A 17,038-nucleotide genomic window follows, 5' to 3' on the forward strand; every position below is an offset into this window, starting at 1 on the left:
CTTCTTCTTTTCCAACCTCATTCGGGAGATCAAATATGGTCAGGTGCGTGGGAGCTGGCCCACTCTGCAGCAGGGCTTCCAAGGGTTGATCGACGCGTGTTTGATTGCGTTCGCATTCACTCGTGCACGGATCCTTTTCAACTCACACACAACACACACACACACACACACACATGTACACACGATCACGAGCGAGCCTCCTTAACGTCACGAAAAACGCTACAACAACAAAAACTCGCACTAACAAGAGGCGTAGGTCGATCAATTAATCCGTACCCGCTCCAATTACCGGTCAATCGCGAACGGGAGTGCTGTTGCTGGGTTGATGGGCAGCAGATGAACCGCAGAAAAGGGGAAACGGGCGAAAGGGCGGGGAGAGGAAACACAGTGAAAACGCGTAGCGGAATGGAAAAGAAAAACAAAAACTAAATAAAACAACACACTCCAACGCCGAGGCTCGACACAAAAACGATCCGGCGGCGTCTAAGGTTCGGGTGCGTTTGAGCGCCTCAGTAGATGAAGGCATCACACGAGCCGCCTCGATTTAGGGGATGACCGAGATGAGCGAGATAGTGTGCGAGAGAGAGAATGCTTATTTTTGGTGCAACGGATCGCCCCCAAACCTGCCGTCCCGACCGAATGTCGCCCCACGGTGGCGGAAGACGAGACGACGACAGCCCTGGCGGCGTCAGTGGCTCTCAACACCGAAATACACCGCGCCCAGAAGATGCTCGACCTGGTTGGGAAGATGGACCAAAAAGGAAATGTATCCTTGTTGAGATGTATTCACCTCTCAAGATTCGCTAAGCAAACCGGCCAATCATGAACAATTTGAGCCTGGAAATTCGTCCGTCTGGCGTTCCATCGGTCGTTTAAGAGCCTCTGCCCGAAGAACGAGTTAGATCCATTCTCGCGAGAATGACACCAAGAACATCAACAGCGCGTTCCCCTTGCATAGATGTAAGGGAAAAAAGAGTGCAGATGGCCCCTGGGATAGGAGTGGGCTGTGGGAAAATGAGGTCGGAAAACTCCGCGCACAATACGTCGACATTCTGCGAATGAAAGTGTGAAGAGAAATACTGGAACCTGCTAGAGCTTAAGATGGGTGTGATCTGTCGTTTAATATTAACCAAATAGCTTTTGAAAGTCACTGGTAGAAACAAGTACATTCAACTAGTACCTAGCTCCCTATCTGGCCTCATACAAAACGTTCCCATTCGCAAAAGTAACAAAAAAAATGCTTATACTACGCTGTAAGTCTACGGTATTAAGGCTTGCTGCTCTGCAGCTCGAAATTCTACAGCTTTTTGATTCGAAGGCTCGCTGTGTCGCTCACTTGCTGCTGGCGAATGCTAAACCTGGCGCATCTTTAATTCGTGCAGCCTTTGACTACTCTGAGATCATCTTCTTTTCCTCCAAAGAAACAGCATTCCTGGACGAACGTAGCTTATAGCAGCTTTAACCTAGTTTAGTCTTTAGATAGTCGTACTGACTGGCATAGCCAGCTACCGAAATGTGGATTAAGTTCGCCTCTTCTGACTCATAGCCAACCGAATTCCTCTTCAGGTGGCGATCTATATAGGCTTATAAATGGCACAACGAACTGCTGGAGATCCAATTACACGAGGTAATATTGGTTATTCGTATTGATGGTATGTTTATGGTTGTGGTATGTTGATAGAATGTTTTCTGTAAAATAGATAATGGTAGAAGTTCTTAGTAGTCATTCCTTATATAAATATAAAAATAACAATAATCATACTTCTCCATTTCTTTATTGGCTTCTTTTTCAAACATTTTTGTTAGTTTCTGCTCAATATATCGTAGTGTTTCCATATATTTGATAGGGCACTAAACAAAAATCAGAAAACGATTGATTAAAGTTTGGTCTACAAGTCACTTCCGCTAATGCCCAATACTTACATTCTTTATGGAACAAGATGATCTACATGTTATGTATTCACAGAATAATGCTATGCGTAGCTTGTGTATCTTCGTCGTATCAACACATTTTGGATATTTAAGTTTCTCTAATGTAATCCTATCTATTTGTACATTTCTGTCAGAGATATCTTTCATTTCATCAAGGATTTTTAGCATATTTTCATAAAATGCCTGATTCTCGTCTTGCAGAAGTATGAAATTTAAGTTATCCTTGAATTTGCCGAATTTTGTAGATAATATATCCAAGTCGGACAGTCGCTTCACAGGTGCCAACCATAGTTTTTTAGTATGTTCAAACGTTGTATTTATTTCTTCATTGAATATACGCTCATCTATCGTTTGGCTGAAATCATCATTTGATCTTTGGATACTATATTTAATAACTGCGTTTAACTGGGCTATAATGATTTGCTTTTTGTTCGGAGCTTCGTGCTCCAAACTAGCCATCACTTTCGCCGCTGAGTCCTTCACATTAAAGTACTTCTTTTTCATTACACTCAATTCTCTCAAAAGTTGGTTTTGCAGCTCTTCGGGTAATTCGTCGTATAAGTCTAACAACGAATTTTCGATGAATTTTCGTTCCATTTCAGTAATTAGTTTATAGTGATAGAAAAGAGTAACAAATTCAACAAATTGTTGCAAACAGTGAACTAGTGCTTCTACTTGAAAGTTTTAAACGTCAATGTCATAACGATACTTATGCATGAGATTCATTTCAACCACTGTCGCGTACCACTCGAATATGCCTACTTTGATTAATACAATTTAGATTTTTTTGGCTTTTTAGTTGTCTTCTGTTGTTATTGAATTGAAACATGAATCGATGAGCAAATAACCATGGATTTAATGAATTAGTTTTACCGAAAGCCCCCAGTTTACACGAATTTTTGGCGCCATGTGTGCGCTTCGTTACAACGTTAAACTTGGTATGCAAGCCAGTTCGACAAGCGAACTGTCAAATGCAATGTTATCAACAAAATGAATTTGAAGTGTGTTAGCATGCATACTTATTGCTTAAAATTAGCATGTGAAAGCTCTGTTTTGTGGATGTTTTATATCTAGTGATCTTTAAAAAAAAATTTCTACATTTTAACCTATAATATGGAATAAGTTAACATTTCAAAAGCCAAGAAGCGCCGTTGTGCTGTTCTCGCTATATGTCAAAAATATATGCCACTAGAAGGATTAAAGATGTGTAAATTAGCAAAATATTAGACAAGTGACTGATAATAATGCTTTTAAAATTCCACTTTAATTCGTCAACACTTCCAAACGACTTTCAAAAAGTGTAAAGAGTGCGTTTTATAGCCACTTTTTTATAGCTAAGGTATCTATAGTATTCAAAACTGTATTGTAAATCACAAGTAAATCGAAACGTCAATACTATCACTATCGAAAACATCTATTTTTTAACGAGGAAAAAATTGCTTAACTTTCTACATGATCTCAATTGGAACTACTCTAAAATTTAGAAGCGTAAACAAAGTTTTAGCGTATGTTTTTGCGTGCATCCTGTCGGTAGTGTCATTTTACAAGGGTAAGGAAAATATCTTTAAAAACTTTCAGCTTCAATATGATAACATTGTTTTTCAAATAGCTGATCTGAACAACCTACCGTGTTCGTCATGCGGCGTCGTGATATACCTTCATTCACATTAAAATTAAGCGACTTAAAGGAGTATGAACAAGCCAAGCAAGACAAATCCATCAAAACACCCCAGCAGAACGATAAACAACCTAAAAAACCGGCACCCCAATCTTAAAATGATTTGTACTATTTTAATATGCAATAAACACCGATCATTTAAATAGATTAATTAACAGCAATTTGCTTTTAGTTTTATCTTTCTTTTATTTCAATCAATTGATACAACCGCAACACTTTATGCGCCGGATCTTTTGCGATGTTACGATTTCTAACGTTCGTGCACATTCATATGTTCCCACGACACGTTCCAGATTTCTGTCGTTTTTGATTACAATACCATACCATATATGCACCTAAATGAACAATTAGTTATATCTCTTCTAGTCTCGAATGCTTCATCAGCCAGCTTTGAGTGAAATCCTTAATTTCCTCAGTACAACAGAACAACAAATAAAATACGTTTTGACACGCAGCTCCCGAGATTCGTTAATTTAGCGTAAGTTACATACAAGGAAACAACATATGATAACTTCATATGTTACATATTTCGTATATCTAGAATAATTCAGTCCGTATTTGTACACAAGACATTACTAATTACAGTCAACGCTGGGTAGGATAATTTAGTCGTGCCTTATGCGCTTTTAGACAAACATATTCTAAACAGTCTTTGCATATTGTCTTTCCAAACCAAGTTTATCTCATCTCCACCATATATGTACATTACAGAAAGGTTCATACTATCTCGTCAATCGGTTACTGAAAGCATATATAGCGCACTTTATTCGAATGTAAATGAACGAACACGAAGATTGGAATGTTGTTAGTATGATCGCATCGTGAACAGATGAAATGCAAATAAAAAGTACAGATAGGGAATCAGAAGCACGCAGTGATTTTATAAAAGGAACAACAATTGTTCAAAGTATGAATTAGAAAATCCAATGTAAAATATCATCGACAATAGTTAAATGTGTGACAATCGCCTCAACAATGTGTGACAAATGGTTCTAAACAAAATAAAACAGCTACTAATTGATGCGAAACGCCGCCCATCTTTGTTGCAATCACAACATAAGTTAGTCATGAGCTGTAAATGGAACAATAATAGACAGAATGATGATAGTTCTTTTGACGATTTGGCTTTGACGCATAAATATATACCTTACCTTAAAAGCAAAGTTTAGTTTTTTCTAGGAGCTCTACGTTTCATAGAGCTGCTACACTGCGGACAGTACCATTTTCCTTTGGGCGATGAAATGATGTTTACACAAGGATAATGGAACCACTCGAAGGGACACTGAAACGACAATAACGGACAGCAATAAAAACACGAAATACTGCGCGCGGAGCCGGGCCACACGAACGGTTCAGATTACTCACATCCACGTTATCGCATGCTACCATGTCTCCGTACGAGATTTGATTGCAGAGACAGTAACGCGGCTCGTTGGGATCGAACCATTCCCCTTCCGGTGCCTGTTCTAATGCCGCTCCTGGATCGACGTTACTGCCACTCGTGGTGTTGCTAGCTGCGCTGGTGCCGGCGGTCCCGCTGGTGCTGCTGCTTCCGCTGGGGCCCGGATTGTTAGCGAGCAACGTATCGATCGGTGCAGGTGCGTTCAAAAGCGCAACATTGCTCGATTGCGGCACCACGGGAAGGAACGATTGCTGTTGCTGGAGCACCGGTTGGGTTTGGAGCGTCTGCTGGCCGGGTAGCTGCTGGAGTAGCTGTTTCGTTTGCAGTTGCAGCTGCGGCTGCGGCTGCGGTTGCTGTGGTTGTGACTGTTGGTGTTGTAGTTGATGCTGAATCAACTGTTGTTGCGCGAGATGGATCTGCGGTTGCTGCTGATGCTGTTGTTGTTGTTGCAGTATGAGCTGACGCTGTTGTTGCAGCACTTGCTGTTGTTGCAGCACTTGCTGATGCTGCTGCGGTTGTTGTGGCAACTGCTGTACAGCTTGCTGTAATTGCACGTCCTTCTGCTGGTGCTCCAACAGCTGGTGCTGCTGTTGCACCGGTAGTTGTTGCACCGGCAGCTGTTGCAGCTGCTGCACTACCTGCTGCTGTACGATGTGCTGCTGTGGAGACTGAGCTTGGGATTGGAACGAGGTCGAGTGTTGCAACGACTTTAGCTGCTGCAAATGTTGCTGCTGCTGTTTTGGCTGCGGTTGCGCATGCAATAGCTGCTGGTGCGAAACCGAATGCAACTGGGCCTGTTGCAGCAACTGGGACTGTTGCAGAGGTTGCAGCGGTAGCGAAGATTGCGAAATATGGGCAGACTGTTGCAAAGTTTGCTGGATCTGACGCGGAAGCCGATGCTGTACTTGCGCTGTCGGCAGCAGTTGTACGTGTTTCTGTTGTTGGTTGGTGAGTTGAAGCTGTTGAGGCTGGGGTTGTTGTAGGGGTTGAACTTGTTGCTTGATTGACGATTGAGCCTGCTGCTGTTGCTGCAGCGACAACTGTTGTATCAATGGCTGCGAGTGTGATACCTGCAATTGCTGCAGAGTCACCGGGGAGTTCGCATGGATCAGCAGCTGCTGGGATTGCACCGACCCCTGTTGACCGAGAGGCTGCTGCTGCTGTATGAAGGACTGTTGCTGTTGCTGGTGCTGTGGCTGCTGTTGCTGCGGCTGCTGAAGAGTAATGCTGGTTATTGGTTGCGTTGACAGAGGGACTTGCACTTGAACCGTTCCAGCAGGGAGAGCTGTCGGGTTCGATATCGGAGGCTGGATGTTTGAAACGGACGATGATAAAATCGACGTTACGGTAGCGTTGTTAGCAAGCATCGTTGTGTTCCCGCGCATGTTGCTACATCCAACGGTTGCATTAACACTCTTTTTCTTTTGACGCCGCTGGTTCGAGAACGCACTCGTTTCCCGCTCGATGGCTTGCAGCGCGTTATGAGTCGCACCTGCCAGCTCGCTATTCAGCAACAGCTCGTGCGATCCCACCCCACCAATGGCTTCATAAGATGCTTTCAGACTAGCGGTGCGGCGACCCTGTTGCATTTGCTGTGTTTGGGCGATGGCTTGACTTGCAGCGGCTACAATCGCATTGCCGGCACCACATGTTTGCAGGTTGTATGTGGCAACGGAACCACCGGCCGAACTGGCCATTACCGGATGCGATCCGACGGCACTGACGCCTGCGACAGAACCGATACTCCCGACGCTGGCCACACCCGGTACGACACCGACCCCGGGTACGGCCGTACTTATGGCACCAGTTCCACTAACTGTTCCCTGAAGTGAACCAGGCGTAGCGGGTTGGACAACGACGTTGTTCAATGGTTTTGAAGTGCTTGCAACCGACGCAGCCATGGTGCGCTTTTCCAAAGCCGCACTAGACGCGGTAGCAGCCACACTCTCTCGGCGTTTTTCTGCCTTCATTTTGTACCGGCTGTCCGACCGGCCAGAATGGCTCGACGTGTGTGAATTGTGTGTGTCGTAGAACCGATTCTCTTTCTGATTGGTTCCACCGTTACTGGTAGCGTTGTCCAGCTCGAGCGACCGCTTTTCTAGTATCTCCGTGATGCCGTTGTGGTCCGCTTCCAGCTCGCATTTGAACTTATACAGCTCGGTATCGAGCCGGCGCAGGTAACGTTCCACCAGATCGTACATCTGAGCGGCGAGCTGGATCTTTTCGTCCGAATCATCGAGCACCCGGTAGTAGTTGGTGCGGATAGCATCGAACTCGATATCGGCCTCAGGAGATGAGATTTCGGCACGACGGCATTGCTGGAACAGAGCACGAACACGCTTGTCGAGGGCGTCCGTGTTATCTGCAGGGATAACAATAGAGTACGCGAATGAAAAAGGGGTTTGGTGTGATGACGGTTATACACTGACTTACTCTGAACGCTTAAATCCATCTCACGCATCTCTGTGAATCTGTCGCGTAGTTCTTGCGGCAAATGCTCAATCACTATAATTAAAACGATAGAATCAAGTTATCACCCCTTAATAAGATGTAACACAACATCACGCAGCAGTGTAATGCAAAGAATGCAAACGATAAAATAATATAAATTACACGCACGATTTACGGAGGATTAAGACACAAAATGATTCCTTTTCTCCATTTCTACAAATATACAAATATACAAATATATATATATATATATATATATATATATATATATATATATATATATATATATATATATATATATATATATATATATATTTATATTTATATATATATTTATATATATATAATATGTATATTATTTAATAATAGTGCATGCACTTTCCATCATGATTGAAATAAAAAGAGGAACAAATTGTTCAGAATTGCAAAGAACAAATGAATAGCCAATACGGCATTTAGAACTTAAGCTAAGAATTCATAAATTGGGTCAAAGACTGTATTTGCATTTACTTTACAATAAAATCGCTTTATAAATATACCTACTTTCTAAATAATCCTCAAGATACAGCATTCTAAAGCCGTTTGTTAGACCGATGCCTCAATAAAATTGAAGAAAGTATGATTTTAAACGTTCAAGTGCATGCAATGGTCCTCAATAAAAATGTAGAAAATACGATTTTAAATGTTCAAATTCATGCAATGATGAAATTTTCTCTCTATAAAATAAATGCACGGGCAAAATTTTCACTTCTAAATTCAACGATGACGCGCAAGGAAAAGGAATGTTCGTTTTTCCGGAACGACTGTCAAAATTGTCATGCGAAAATGGTTTATAAGAATCAGTTAATTTCTTCTTTTTCATTGCAAAGAATTGAAAATATATATTGATAAATCAAATTGGAAAATGAGATATAATACTGATTAGTTGGTAATACAACGCAAAGTTTTGTAATGCTAATTATTCAAAACAAGAATTTTAAATTTGATAGAAATCTCAATAGTTTTTTTTCAAAACCAACAAATCAAATGTCCATAATTCATTGGTTCAAAAAATATATTTAGATTATTAATTAGCAAATACGCCATAAGCATTATACATATTTAGTATACGATATACGTCACTTGCATTTTTTTTTAAATATTTCAGCCATTAAATATTATCCATACTACAACTGCGCGACTTCCAAATGCCAAGAAAATATTTCAATTATTGTTTCTTCAGGGGATTAGTCAGTTTTTAAAATAAATAAAATATCGTCAAATTAACTTATCATTACCACTTTCGTAGCATTTAAAAATTTTATTAAAAAAATAAATCATAAAATAATTTAATTTCATTAAGTCTCATGAAATTACAGTTTGTAGTTGATTCAGTATGACTAGATAAAAAGAAATTTTTCAAACACAATTATGGTATTTTTATTTGACTAATTAATTTCGTTAAAATTACAATTAATATTTTATCGCAACGACCTGTCCTTGTTCTATTTATCATACCAATAATTCAGCAAATAAACTATAAAAAGAACATCATTCAACTAAACACTTGTAACGAAATTAATTAGTAATCCTAATGTAATTTAAATTATTCGTGAACTCTTGCACTGTGAGCTAGATTCCCAAAACTGTTCAAACATACACAACTAAAAAGTGTCGGAACAATATTAATACAAGGAAATGAGTATCGAGACATATTTGGCTTGGTAGAAAAAACTGAACTGTACATTAATTATAAAACAAAAATCTTTTTTAGCAAGGACATTCGAGCACGATCTTAAATAGTTTACATTTCATCAGTTCTAAATAACGTTTACTATTTGATAGTAAAATCATTCATTTTAAGTTTGCACGCTTCTCACAAGGCGCAACTTGAATGGTGTTATTGTAACTGTTTTTTTTCCACAATTTTTGAACACTAATACATTACACTAAAATTTTAATGCCTTTGCACCACCGAGCCATTCAACACGCCTTGCTAGAAACGTACTAGAATCTAACACATTCCCCTAACATGGCTATCCGTCGCAGCAACTGCAGCGCGAAATCCATATTATAAGATAAGATAATTGATTTTCATGCCCATTTCTTGCATATCGAGAGGAGCATTAACGGGATTTTAAAAAAAAATGTTTAGTGACACAACCATGTACCGATGCGCGGAACATCCGGATGGGAATTGGTTGGGCACGCTTCCGGACTGCGCGTTAGGGATTGCCGCACAAAAGCTGTCCCATCCGGCACCGAGCGATTATTATTTGCTTAACGCTTCGACCAACATTAGCAGCCGTTGCTCGCGCTCGGTGTGGCGCCGTTCTAGATAAGCTACCTAAAAGTATATAGTTTCGAATTCAAAGTGAACAGCATTGCATGTTAGCAAACAGGAAGAGGAAAGAGAAAAGGGAAAAAATATTAATATCTGACGGTCCAAACGCCCGGCGTTAGGCATGAGGTTGAAGGAACGATAAATTCGCGATGCTACATACTATTGAACTCGACCGAAAGAAACCCGTATAGCGAGCTAGTAAAAGTATGAATATGATCTTCTAGCAAACTAAGCGAAGCGAAACATAAGACGTTTAAGGGAAAATGTCAATTGCGAACGAATAAGTTGCAATTGCTGATTAACTGCAAAACGTGTATACCGAATCAATATCGCTCTGCGGAATACGCTTGCAAAACACACAGCAAGAAAACCCTCTACTTTTTTTTATTGTCAGTGCAACACTGCCAGCTCAGTAAAAGTTTTAGCATTCCATAATGCAGTTGCTTTGTATGCCGAATGGTGTATCAACTCCTTGCAGGACGGAATGGTTCCAGACAGCCAAAACTTTCTGGTAAGAATCAGCGTCGGGCTTACAATTCTTTTAAGGGTGCGCTTTCGCTGCCGAGACCGACGTGGGACGGTTAACATTTTGCAGAGATTTTTCACATTAAGACGTAAGCGCAGTTGTTTAAGGGTTGCAATATGAATAAAGCACGCAAAGACGTAAAATCGAAATTAAGTGTACGAGAGGAAAGAAAAATCGGAAAAAGAAAGAGAAAGAGAAAAATGAGAAAAGGGAAAAGAAACGTTTAATAATGTGATGTCCGTGTTCGACACATCTTGTCGAGGGGGAGGAAAAAAACTATCGGAAAGTCACGATGGGGAACAAAATCCCGGAAACCGAAATAAAACGCTTCATCGCATACGAGAACCGGCGGGTGCCAAACAAACGGTCCCCTGGAGTCCAGAGGACCGGTCGCTATACCTTTGCCTTCAGTCCGTAGTAATCGGTATTATGACCCGGCCGTTGCTTATCCTTCCGGTGCAGTAGCTCCTCCTCGCTTTCTGCCATCCGTTGCTGCAGGAATCGTATCGATTCGTGGCACGACGCCAGCTCCTTTTCATGGGCGGCTTGAAGGGTTTTGAGCTGTGAACGAACAAGAAGAAAAGCCAACGTTCAAGCTACGGCTATAGGCTACCTTCCGTAAGGCACACGTGCACTCACATCTTGCATCCGTTTCTCCTGCAGCGTCTTGTAATCTATCTCAAGTGCCTTCACGCGGGACTGCGCCTCCCGAAGCGAACCGACCGTATCCGGTTCCGCCGTGTCTCCCGTCTTGCTGCGCACCCTCGCCGGTGACCGTCCGACATCGCCTTTGCCCGGTATCGGGTCCTTCTTCTTCTGCAGCTTCTTGATCGTTTTCTTACACTCCTCAACCTCACGCGTTAGCCGTTGCACGGCCTTCTCCTTGATCGCCAGGTCAACGCGCATGCCACGGATTGTGGCCAGCAGATGGGCGTCCTCCTTGCTTTGCGCCTGAGCCCGCTTGGCGTTCGGTGCGGATCGCACCGTGGTCACCGGTTCGCCACCGGCCGGATCCGTTTGGACTAAAATAGAGCGCATTTTAACAGGATCTCTCTTACGTGTCCGCTCAGACACGTCGTCCGGCGGTGGTGTGCCGTCGGTTTGCGTGAAGCTAGCAGTGCTGGTGGCAGCGACGGTAACCGCATGGCTACCGATGCTGGCCAGTTCCTCCATCTGGCGTATGATCTTTTCGTTTAGCTTCGAGTTGATCTCCTGCAGGCTGAGCACCTGCATCTCGAGATCCGCGATGTGCGTCTCGTACTTCGCCTGCACCGAGTTAAAGCGGGCCTGCACGTCGGCTAGTATACCTTGCGCTTTTGCGTCCTGTTTCCGGGCATCCGCTTCCAGCTGGGCGATGCGTTGTTCCAGCACGCGGCAGGTGGACGAGGTGCTATCGGTTCCCGGCGGTGTCCCCGTCGGTGATTTACTGGCAACTGCAACGGAAGGCTCGGTTCGGTTTAGTCTCGGCACATAAAAAACGGAACCACACCGCATCCTACCTATCAGCGCCGATATGGAGTCCGGATTTTTGCGCATCATGATTCGCTCCATCTCGCGGCACTGCCGCTGCAAGTCCTGTATGGTTTTTACGTCCTTCTCGCTGCCATCTTGCAGTTTTTTGCGGTCTTTGCGCGATTCGTCCAGCTCGGTTTGCAGCAGCTTCTGCAGTTCGATGGCGGAATCCCGATCACACCGGGCCGACTGCAGCTCGGATCTGTGCAAAAGCAATACAAGCCCGTGAGTAGGATGTCCTTGTAAACCTCATCCCCCCCAGTCACCTTAAACCTACCTCAGCACTTCGGCACAACTGGTCAGGTGGCGTATATCAAACTGCATCATTTCGCTCTCCTCCTGCAGCGTGGCGTAACTATCGCGCAATGTCCTGTGCACCTGGGACAGCGTATCGTATTGCAACCGCAGGCTCTGATAGCGCTCTTCGGTGTCCTTTAATCGGTCCTCCAGTACGGTGATCTTCAGCTCGAGTTGTCGATCTTTGGACCATCGATCCGGTTGCTCGTGTGTCGGCGATGGTTGCGTGGATTTGTCGCAAGTCTGTCTCCTCGGGACTTCCTGTTTGCTCCGACGTCCGGCTGGGTTGGTCGGTGGTTCCGGCTGGGGTGTGGCGTTCTTTTTGATTGCAGGCGGTTGATCGACCAATGTCACGGTAGGCCCAAGCTCAGCTGGCGCAAGGTCACGTATCCGTTGTAGCGGAGAATGTCCTTGCTTGGTTCGGACGTACCCATCTGCATCCTTGGTGGAGGAGGTGTTATCACGCGGACTGAAGTTAAGCACCTTGCAGTTGGAGAGAAATCGAAGTCAAACGTGTAGCGTTTTTTCAAAAGCACAACTTCCCAGCGCACGTATAACGTAACGTTTGCAAATAACCATCAAAGAACAATTAAAAAAAATAGCGGGGAGGGACACAAAAAAAAACTTAACATAACTTCTTACGGTCGTCATCATCGGCGTGTACAGAAACATAACCTATATTACACCTTGCTTCCCTTCACCTAGCGACGATTCACACCCTGGTAATGTGGCATGATCACGTTCCCGTTCTTCAGACTGATCCAAACCCGATCGACAGGGCTGGAATTCATAAGTACAGCTTGTCTCTCGCTCGCGCTCAATCGCGCTTGTTTCAACCTTCTCGCTCACTTCCCACCCAAGCATCCTGCAACCGCGCTTCGTGACGTTCTTAAAGACCCGTCCGGTGGCCTACATTCTGACCGGGTGTCGTCCCGGCGAAGCACGCAACAAAAGGTAACCACCGACGGCCAACGGGACTCCTTAGGGTTATGCAAAAGAAAGTAGCCATCACATACACACGCAATGGTTGTGGCTGGTGGGTAAACACCGAAAACCAGCATGACTCGTCTTTGGCCCTCGCTTATGTGGCCCATTCTTCCAGCAAGGGTTTGCGGGCTTTATAAGGCACCAACGCCACCACCGGTAACCGGCAGTACAAAGGCAGCCTCCCTTCCAGGGAGACACCTCATATCACCTTAATTGTAACTTTAGTGCAGTGCAAAACGAGAAGTGAGGTTACGTAGGGGAAGTGAAATGAAAATGGCGTCCAGCAAGGGTTGTTGGTTGATGGCATCTGTTGTGCTGCTAGTGGTGCCGTGGATCGAAGGACACACGTTACCCGAACCAAAAGTGGCCGTGGAAACACCCAAGGAAAAGCTGCAAACGGTTAAGTACGATGGAGCGCAGCTATGGCGCATTTCCTACGACGATCAACCGAAGAAGAACATCGTGGCGGAGCTTCAGGATCGCTTTGGTAGGCCGGGGTTGCCTAACGACTGGATTTCCGGCGTAACAACACCCCCGTTTTCATTCCAAACGTTCCAGATGCTTCCATGTGGAACTACAACGCCACCACGATCGATATATTTGTGGCGAAAAACAGCATTAAACAGGCGGAGTGTTTCCTGCGGACATCGAACGTGCCATTTGAGGTGGTGATTGAGGACATGCAGCGGGCGATTGACACGGAGAATCCTTCGCTGGAGGAAACGGAACTGTGGGAAAACCGCAACGGTACCTCCTTCGAAGTCGATCCTTTGGAAGGGGAAGCATTAATCATTTTCTTTTTGCCCTCTTCAAAAGGACACCGCATGACGTGGACGGCATACCACCGGCTGGAGGACATCTACGACTGGATGGAGTACCTGGCGAAAACCTATCCCGACCTCTGCAGCACCAGAAGCATCGGGAAAAGCGTGCAAGGCCGGGAGCTGAAGGTCCTACGCATCTCCGATGGTAACCCAAACAACCGGGCAATCTGGATGGATGGTGGAATTCACGCACGAGAGTGGATCAGCCCGGCCACGGTCACTTACATCGCGAACGAACTGATCGAGGACTGGGACAACCAGCCGGCGTATCTCCGCACCATTGACTGGTACATCCTTCCGGTGCACAATCCGGACGGTTACGAGCATTCGCACCAGTACGATCGATTGTGGCGAAAAAATCGTGGCGGTTTGCAGTACGGTCCGTGTGCCGGGGTTGATCTGAACCGGAATTACGGGTACAAGTGGGGTGGCCAGGGCACGTCGAAGCAACCGTGTTCGGAGATCTTTGCCGGATCGGGACCATTCTCGGAGCCGGAAACGCAAGCCGTCAGCCAGTTTATGCAATCGTCCGCGGCAGATTGGCGCGGATTTCTTACGTTCCACAGCTATGGGCAGTACATACTCTACCCGTGGGGATATGACCGGGTTGTACCACCGGATCATGCCGATTTGCGGCGTGTGGGCGATGCGGCTGCTGAGGTACGTTCAATGTCTACCCCATTCCCTTGTTATTATTTACTTAATAACTGCCACATGATATACCGAAATCGGACTTAAACAACACATAACATTTGAATGTTAAACTAAGTTAGGTGGAGATTTCAACCTTAATCCATGCTTAATCCTTTCATAACCTAATAAGCTTGTCTAACCATCCCAAGAAGCGCATTACGACATAATATTTTATCCTCTTAATGCTGATTTGTTTTCGATTAATTACAGGAAATGTTGCAGAGTGGTGGCTCACGGTACACGGTAGGACCATCCGGTAGCACGCTCTATCCGGCCGCTGGCGGTTCGGATGATTGGGCACGTGGTGCGTTAAACATTAAATACGCGTACACGGTTGAGCTACGTGATACTGGCCGGTACGGGTTCGTGTTGCCTGCCAATCAAATCAAACCCACGGGTGAGGAAGCCGTTAAATTCGTCGACATCATCGCACAGGAGGTGGCGAAATTATGATAACCCAACGGCTCCATCAAGTTAACAATAAACGCGCTACTTTTACGATCGACATGCCTTGGCAAGTGGGAAGAGTTTTGTTGTTTCTAAATTCTTAACATCTAACTTAGCCTTAAGTTCTGTAGCATGTAAAATAGGCTTACTGTCTGCAGGCACTTGTCGATGGTCCGGTTCCGATTCGAATCTTTTCGCTGGCCAGCGTCTAACTCTGGCAGCGGTTCGTTCCACTGGAATGGCGAATGCGGCCGGTCAAGTCCTGTGGCGTCCTCCATCAACAGCTCGGCCTCGTGCAGAATCTCTTCCACGCAGCGGTTGTCGGCTTCGTTCACCACGTCAAACAAATGGTTCAGCTCACCGTACAGCTCTGGCCGCAGGGTCGCTACCTTCGCACAGATCGGCTTGTCCTCGTTCAGCCAGCACACTAGTTCGTGCTCCAGAAACTCATCCAGCGATTCCTCGCTGTCGCACTGGGGTTCTTTGCGCTTGGCCCGCAGCTCAAAGCCGTTGCGCTCCGCGGACATGGTTGCTTCGCACGGTTGCTGGCGAAATGTCCGCGAGAGATGGTGCTTGTTTTTAAGCGGACGAGAGCATCAGGCGAACGGAAACACGAAAAACAACAGAAAGGAAAAACAAACTCGGAACGGCACTACGCGGCGCTGGCGCTTTAGGCGTGGGGCTTACTTTTGTTTTTTTCTGGACACCCGCGAAAGATTTTGCACTTTTTGTTTTGTTTGTATTCCGGGGCTGTCAAGACAACTGGCGTCTTGCAGTTTTTATTTGGTCACCCTGTAGTGGTAGGAGCGGCTGACTGAAGGTTTACACAGCACATGTACTATTTTCATTTGAATTTAGTCAATACAGCAATGGAAATATGCCAGAGTATGCAAGACAAGAATTTTGCAATTTTTAAAAAGCACTTTTTAATGAAAAGCAGCATTCAGAACTGTGCTACGAAAACGCAATGTAGTCATCTTGGGCAACTTACAGAGAATGATCTATTTTACATTTGAATGGAGTAAAATTCAAAAACAATTTTTGACAGAAGCTTATCCGCAGTAAACAACCTTGTGCGGCTGCATATCGTTCAGCCACAGCACGTTGGGCAATTGCCGAGATAAAAGTCAAAAAAAATTTAGATTTTTGAAACATTGTAATTATCTTCTTAAAATAGAGGGTCAAACTTAGTTAACACCAAAATATTATGGATCTAAGTCTTTTATCCTCGGAGTAACAGCCTGTCAAAGTCAAAAATGTGAGAAAAAAATTAAAAATTTTCAATTTTTTATGCTGTCTGTAATATTTTTTTCTACTAAACAAAGCATGCCTAATTAAATTTATTTACCATTTTGAAAAGCTTATTTTGTTGTTATTGCTTTAAAATTTACTGTTTTTAATTTTTTTTTAGATTTACATCATCAAAAAATTGTGAAAGTATGAAAAAACCCATGTAAAATCATGATTTTTTTTATAAAAGACGATTTATTTTATAAAGCTTCAAAAGTCTTCAAGTTAAAACATTATACAGGTTGTAGTACAATAGCTTATCTTTCATTTTAATACTAAATCTGCTGCCACTTTGTGCCACACCACAAGATAATCAATTTTTTCTGAGCCCTGTATCGTGGTTCAACGACCAAAATCACCCGTTTATGAGGTTATGGTGTGACAAAAGGAATGAAACTTCTGACGGTAATTTAAGCAAAATTACTTTAAATATGGACCTTTTTGACAAAATTTATTGAAAAACAACACTAGTAAGGCAACACAAGAATGTGTTTTGATAGATCAAGTAGGGATTTTATGCACCATGAAGGTTGTCCATCCCCGATTTTCACCAATTTTTCTATCAAATCTTTTGTCAAAGCACCAACTTTTTTAATTTAACTGTAATCGTGTTTGGAATAGAGGTAAACGAAAGAATTTTTCAAACAAATCAGTAAATTGAGGCAGATTTATCTAC

At 43.9% G+C, this 17,038-nt stretch overlaps 2 protein-coding genes across 2 annotated transcripts; both read right to left on the reverse strand.

Moving 5' to 3' along the window:
- Nucleotides 1-4,761: 4,761 nt before the first annotated feature.
- LOC128728788 (putative mediator of RNA polymerase II transcription subunit 12) lies at nucleotides 4,762-8,034 on the reverse strand. Its single transcript, XM_053822434.1, has 4 exons — nucleotides 8,007-8,034; nucleotides 7,446-7,517; nucleotides 4,976-7,374; nucleotides 4,762-4,892 (listed from the first exon to the last, which is right to left on the reverse strand). The coding sequence occupies exons 1-4, from the start codon at nucleotides 8,032-8,034 to the stop codon at nucleotides 4,776-4,778; spliced, it is 2,616 nt and encodes an 871-aa protein (XP_053678409.1). The 3' UTR covers nucleotides 4,762-4,775.
- Nucleotides 8,035-10,176: 2,142 nt separating this feature from the next.
- On the reverse strand, nucleotides 10,177-15,599 carry LOC128728981 (centrosomal protein of 162 kDa-like). Its single transcript, XM_053822631.1, has 7 exons — nucleotides 15,222-15,599; nucleotides 14,158-14,331; nucleotides 12,102-12,604; nucleotides 11,812-12,026; nucleotides 10,952-11,745; nucleotides 10,712-10,873; nucleotides 10,177-10,344 (listed from the first exon to the last, which is right to left on the reverse strand). The coding sequence occupies exons 1-7, from the start codon at nucleotides 15,597-15,599 to the stop codon at nucleotides 10,177-10,179; spliced, it is 2,394 nt and encodes a 797-aa protein (XP_053678606.1).
- Nucleotides 15,600-17,038: the final 1,439 nt, after the last annotated feature.

The sequence above is a fragment of the Anopheles nili genome, chromosome X (assembly GCF_943737925.1).
Source record: "Anopheles nili chromosome X, idAnoNiliSN_F5_01, whole genome shotgun sequence".
Taxonomy (NCBI): domain Eukaryota; kingdom Metazoa; phylum Arthropoda; class Insecta; order Diptera; family Culicidae; genus Anopheles; species Anopheles nili.